This window comes from Setaria italica, chromosome III (genome assembly GCF_000263155.2).
Source record: "Setaria italica strain Yugu1 chromosome III, Setaria_italica_v2.0, whole genome shotgun sequence".
NCBI classification, from domain to species: Eukaryota; Viridiplantae; Streptophyta; class Magnoliopsida; order Poales; family Poaceae; genus Setaria; species Setaria italica.
The window spans coordinates 41,238,246-41,245,111 of record NC_028452.1 but is presented as its reverse complement, the minus strand read 5'-3'; the positions used below and the strand labels follow the sequence as shown (position 1 = coordinate 41,245,111).

General features: G+C 46.1%; 1 protein-coding gene across 1 annotated transcript; it reads left to right on the top strand.

Annotated features, from left to right (window-relative positions):
* The first annotated feature begins 1,503 nt into the window (after positions 1–1,503).
* On the top strand, positions 1,504–3,820 carry LOC101778779 (osmotin-like protein). The gene is made up of 2 exons (XM_004963974.1): positions 1,504–1,980; positions 3,815–3,820. The coding sequence occupies exons 1-2, from the start codon at positions 1,504–1,506 to the stop codon at positions 3,818–3,820; spliced, it is 483 nt and encodes a 160-aa protein (XP_004964031.1).
* The last annotated feature ends 3,046 nt before the right edge of the window (positions 3,821–6,866 follow it).

Sequence of the window (6,866 nt, the reverse complement as noted above, 5' to 3'; positions counted from 1 at the left end):
CTGCAATGTTTCCCCAGAGTATCTTTCTATTTGCCGACATATCATTGGTTATTACATTCAATATCTTACTCAAATAGACTGAAATTGTCAATTCTCAAGCCTTTTTTACTTTGGCTATCAATACTTAAAAAAAATTAGACTAACAATTATAGTGATTAACAGAATAAGATTGGTATTACTAGATATTTTTATAGATGTAGGCATGTAGCTAGTCAAAGTGTTACTGAAAAAAAAAAGAATCAAGTGTCGATGTTCTATTTCTGTTCATCAGAGGAAGTATGCTTTTGAATTTCGTTCTGTTGGCCGATAGATAGCACTAGTGAGTAGTGACAACAAAGCCAAGAAGCGAATAAAGCATATCAAAAGCAGAACCTCTAGCTAGCGCCATGGACAATTAATTTGATCAAGGTGCGGTGACTAACATATAAACCTGTATTACCTCTCTAAGAACAATAGGATCACATTCCACAATATAGAATGAACAAGTGGATTCAGCGGCAATTATTTGCGAAGAACAAGTAGCCTAGGTGGCATCGTTCCTTTATCAAAACCAAGATTTCTGTTTCTCTTTCGTTAAAAAGCCACTAAATAGAAAATATACTCTAGATACGCACAACTGGGGCACATGTTTTTTTTCTTTATATAGGGGAGTCATACACATCGGAAATGGTATTATTGTTTTACATATTTGGCATGGCATTACCAAAAGCCGGTAGAGAAGCTGGCCAGTGCAAACGTCCTGCCAAACGGACCTTAATTTTAAAAGCTGGATCAAGCTAAAATTATACAATTTGTACTCTTAAACATATAGGCGAGATAAATGGCTTGCAGTGCATGCCACCGCGTGCTCGGACGCCAATTATTGGAGTTGCCATGGCCCATTGGTTTGTATCACACTTTCCGAATACAGACACGTGGAAACAAAGATCATCCACACTTGTGTATACTGTTGGAGCAAGCGGATTTATGTCATCTGTGTCAAAACCCAAGGTTACTTTTACGAAGGAGATGTGGCCAGTTGGGGACTTTTGGGTCACCGTGGCCCATTGGTTTTGAACTTGATTCATTTTACCATACGGTTGGCATCTCAAAAAAATGTTGATGCTTAAGTGATATTATTCCTCCGGATCACAAATGTATGTTGTTTTAGGATTTTTCTATCGGTCAAACCTCCTTTGACTTTGTATAAAGATTGATTTAGATTGAAAATTTACAATAGATTTTGCTATATATATATATTCATTATAAATGTGCCGATTTAAATTGATTTATAAATGCTCAGTTCACAAAACTGTTAGTGTGTACAGATTTTAGGTCCCGCACACTTTAATTTGCTTAGCTCTCTACTTCTCTAGACTAGAAGGGCAACCACCTTTGGCACTTTGCCTATATATACACACTACTGAAATGAGCTTGTTCACTTCATTGCTCCATCAACACCATCCAACAAGCTAGTTTGTGCTCCAAATCCAAGAAATTGGTAGGCTGCCCACCAACTCTGCCATGGCCAAGCCCCTCCTCCTCGGCATCCTCGTCGTCGTCGCCGCCGCTGTCCCCGCGGCGGAATCATCAAGAGAGGCCAACCTGACCCTCGTCAACGACTGCAACTACCCCGTCTGGCCGATGGTGATTCCCAACGACGGCTCCTCCCCCATCTCCGGCAACACCGTGCGCCTCGACAGACGGGGCGGCGCCGCCGCCTTCATCATTCCGCTTAGCCGCGCCTGGTCGGGCCAGGTGGTGGCGCGCGCGGGGTGCGCCGTCGAGACGCCCTGCCCCTCGCGGTGCGCCTCGGGGGAGGAGCTAGCTGCCGGCGCGGTGGTGCAGCTGCAGGTGCACGCGTACTGGCGCGCCGACGTGGCCGTGTACGGCGTGAGCCTGTCGGGTGGGTTCAACGTGCCGGCGACGGTGTACCCCGCACGCGTTCCCGACGGGCTCGGCGTGCCCCGTGCTCGGGTGCACGGAGGACCTGAACCCGAGGTGCCCGGCGGGGCGGCGCGTGACGGCGGCCGGCGGTGGCGGCGTGGTGGCGTGCAGGAGCGACCCGGCCCCCGGGGGGTACTTCAAGCAGCGGTGTCCCAAGACCCTGACGTGGAGCGGCGACGCGGTGGACGTGGACCAGCGGTGCGTCGCGCCCGGCGAGCTCAAGGTCATCTTCTGCCCGAAAACCATGGTTACTACTAATGCGGCCGGCGGCGAGCCGGAGCTCCTCCGCGCCGCCGTCGCCGTCGCCTAGCTTGTTGGCGCGGCGAGCACTCCATGGACGGATGGTAGCTTGTGGGGGTGTGTTGTGGTCCTTCGGTTGCCGTACGTGTCGTGTCCTCGTCGTCCGGCCGTGTACGTGCCAACGGAATAACGCACGCATAATTGCATATGCGTGCGCGAATCGTACGTGTGCGTCTGTATACCGTGTCAGTGTACTGTTCGTGTATACGCATGTATCGACGCTTAAATTTTTAATATAATCTGAGATGTAAACATCAAAACAGAACAAAAACTATCTTTTAAAAAAATTAAAAGGAAAATACTCGAGCAAAAAAGAAGAAGCAATTTTTAGGCCCAGAGGTGTTGGCCCAGCCATCCCTTGCGGGCCGTTTGACATTTGGGTTGCAGTCCTATGCCGGGAAATCTATGGCCCTGTTAACTGAAACTAATAGCTAAACGACGTGCTTTATTTTAGCTTCTACTGACCGCGCTTCTTTCCACTGCTCCCATTTGTACCAAAACACAAAAGCTGGACCATATCCGCTTATCAGAGAAGCGATTTTTGTCATATTAGTGCAATTTAAGAAGCGCTTCACCCACAGTTGTACCAAACAAGGCCTATATCGCTTCCACAAGTTTTTTTACATGACTTCCCGTGTTTGTGTTTGAGATCCGTGCTATAGTATATGGCCGGCTAAGATAAGATAGAGGGGCAATCCAGCTATACACAAACACACATCTCCCAAGCCAACTATAAATAAAAATATGTTGAATTAGTCTATTTGAAATGTTGTATCAAGTTTGTGGTTTGTTGAATCAGTTGTAAGAAAATGTTGAAGTGTGCATCACACGTGGAAAAATCTTGGTGAGGTGGGGGGCAGGGGCGGATCTGGGCCCCGGGCTACCCGAGCTGCAACCCGGGGCGAGGCCCAAGAGCAGTGGAAAACTTCTTCATAAAAATAGTATAAAAAGGCTTTTTGGCCCATTAGCCCACCCCGAAGAGAAGTTAGCCCAGGCGCTCAGGCGGCCCAGCAACTCCCCGTTACCCTAGCACTGCCTCTAGCCGGCCCCAGTGCGCGTGCGCGGTGCGCCCTCCCCCGACTCCAGTCCTGCCAGACTCGCCGCCAGGCAGCGCCCGCCCTGCTCGCCGTCGGCCGCGCCCCGCGCCCCCGCGGCCCCGGCGCCCCGCGCCCCCGCCGGCCGCCTGCGCACCGCCACCCGCGCACGCCACCACCTGCGGCCCCGCACGGCCGCAACCCCGCCGGTAGGCCGCCGCCCGCCGCCCCACCCCCCGGCCTATGCCCGGCGCCCCCAGGCCACGCCGGCCGGCCCCTGTTCACCTATTCAAATTGCTCCCTCCGGTATGCAATTTTTTTTGAAATTGCTATTTCTATGCAAAGTAATGATAATGAATATTTCATTTCATTGATTTGAGCGGGAAGTATTTGAATGATTGGCTGAATAGTAGCATGATGTGCTATATTGAGCGAGATTCTAAAGCGCTTTCAAGGTTTAAGAAATCTTAAGATGAATTTGCCAAACGAGGGCTCAAGGTGCGTGTTGTTTACTTAGTCTATTTCAATACATAATGTTATCTTGCTTTATATAGGGCTGAGATGTTGAAACTTTTTATGTAGAATTGAGGATGTCGAAACAAGTGGAAGTGGTGTTAATTCATGAAGACATGTATGGTTCTTTTTTTTCATGGAAGACTCTTAATTTGATACTTTTCTACCTTCAATGTTCTATGTATTATTTGCGTCTATTGGTTCAACACTGGAATCTAGAGAATTATATAATTATTTGTGCTATTTGAAAAATATGTTATATCTAGTAGTGCATGGCTAGTAAGATTTTAAGCCTTATATTAGTTAGCCTGGGGCGGAGCCCGTTTCTGGATCCGCCACTGGTGGGGGGAGCAAGTCAAACATACTGTTGACGCCAGATTTTGACACGTATGGAATCGGCATCAAAGGGGGGAAAGGATTAGCCAATGCGGCAAGTCGAAAAGGTCACGATTGGGAATCGGCCGATTGGTGCTACAGTTGGAGATCGACCGATTGGCACTGCAGTGTTTTGGCAGATGGAGTTGGTAGAAATCGGCCGATTAAGAGGTTGGAGCAATTGGGCCAATGTGGGCTTAAAGTGAATCGCAAAGAAAAGATAAAAGGGGGATGGACCCGCAGAAGCACAACAACCAACTCCGATACGAATTGTACTTGTAAATATTCGTTTTCGTTTAAAATTAGAGATAGAATCCTAGTCGGTTAAGAAATAGGTTGTAACAGGCTATAAATAGCCATCTTTAGAGATCAGTAAAGAACAACATTAAATCAATACAACAATCTACTATTTTCTCGTACTTTACTTTCAAGTCGGCGACTTCGCCAACATTTTTCCTCTTTCACGAGTTCGTACGGGTTGGCAGGGCTGCATCGACACGATCTCCGGCCGATTCTGTAAGTTCCGTTTATCGAGTAATATCTAAGCTTTAACTTCGAGCGCATCGCTGTCGTTTCATTTAGATTTATTCACTAGTTATCGATATTTACTAGAATTCTAGGTTTTATCTGTCGTTCTAGTTTTATCACCAGTTATCCAGCTTGAGATTAGAGCTTTCAGCTTATTTATCCTTATTGTTTATCTATTACTTTTGCATAGCCGATTAGATCTATTTCAAGTGTTGCTCCTGTAGCGTTATCTAGTTTACTTCAGTATTTTTCTTCATAAAACGTTACCTAGTTGTCGGCTGTACCATAGCCGATTACCTTGTTATAGCAAATCGGCCGATTCGCTGATACGCTTCCTCGAGATCGGAACCTTAGCCGATCGGAGCCCCTGGAATTTGACAGGTTTTCTTCCTTGCCAATCAACAGGTTAGATTGGCTGGCACGCCGCGCGAACCGCACCAGGGCGATTACCCGAACAGGAGTTAAGCAGATTCTCCCGGGTCGTGTATCCGACGCTGAGAGTCAATCAGCTGACTTTTAGCGCCAACACATACATATCTCATCTTCGTGCAATGTTGAGTTAGCCTATTCAAAATGTTGAGTTAGCCTATTCAAAATGTTGACATAGAATTTACGGATTTTTGAATCTAAGTATAAGGAAATGTTGAATAATATCTGTAGAGGAAGGTTGATGGGTTGTAATGGTTGTGCTAAATAGACCTAATAGGTTTTAAAGTTGTGTTGCACTGGACTAATGCTCTTTACAACCCTGGAGTAATACCCCCGTCCTATGCTTTGTTCTCCTGGGAGGAAGGAAATCGGTGGTTTTATAGTTTGATGAATCATCGACTTTGCCATACCACCGTACATCTCCCATGTAAGCTCATTGACCCAAGTTTATGTACATATATGGTTTGTCTGATTCATGTCAATATGGTCAATGGAACTAACATGTTTACGGGTATCTTCACGAAGATATATATAATTTCCGGCATGTTTAGACAAGCAACCTTGGAGGTATGACTCTTATAGCTAGGTCTAATTTCTCTTTGTTGCCAGCACAATCAATAGAGATCTAGTAGCTTGACCTTGAGTGCATAGGGTTATCGAGTTTGATGATGCATACTCGGTATTACCCTAAATGGCAAACGGAAAACAGTCAATCAATTGTCATGCTAAACAACCATTTAAACGGGCTACAAGAATGATTAAGTGAAAATCGCTGGATAGAGTATAGTATGTAAATAGGCTAAACGACTATTTAGACAAATGCGTGCATATATACTAGACCTAGCTAGTTTTAATGACCAGATGGAAACCCTAGACATAAAGAAAGCAAACCCACGAAAAAGCATAGGAAGTTGAGCTAGATCAAATTGAACAAAGTCACATAAAAATGTACCACCTATAGACTGCTGTGAGCAGTGGTAGTTGGTGCCATGTAATTTTTGACCATGTAATAAGAACAAAGAGAGAGATGAGAGGAGAAGCCATTGTTTCGTGAAGCAACTATACTTTATAAGCTAATATAACTTCAAAATTACAAGAAGATTTTTTTCACGTCATTCCTTCCTTTTTATGCGTATGTTACGGAATTGTGGAGTACCTATAAGACAACTCTAAAGAGTAACAACTCTAAGAGTAACGTAATATATTGAGATTGTCCGTTAAATCATCTTAAACTTACGTGGCACGGCACTATGTGATCGTATATAGCACATTATCAATGTGCTTGCCTTGATTATACGGAATTCCTAACTGTTACTCGATTATATCGAGGAGACACGAAGGAAGGGTGGGATTTTTTTTTTTGAGGGGGTGGGATTTGTTGGAAATTTGAACACAGATTAGGCCAGAAACTGGTACATGTTTCAGCCCAAGCAAGACTTTTGCGAGTTTCGTTTGGGCTCTCTCTCTTTGTGCTTTATTAAGGCCGCCCTCGTGCTATGGGCTGAGATCTGATCACAGCCCAACCCCTCCTCCGTCAAAGATTCCTTTTTGGGCATCTGAAAGAAACCCAATCAGAAAAAAGAGCCGTTTGAACCAGCTCAGCCGAAAGGCGCCCGCGGAAAGGACACCGCCACGCGCCCCTCGCCGCAGGATCGCATCTCAACGGCTCGGATCTCCCCGCGCCGCGGCCCGGAACATTCTAGAACCCCACTGCCCACGCGCTGACGCGCCCTTGCCCCGCTATAAAATCTCCCTCCCCCG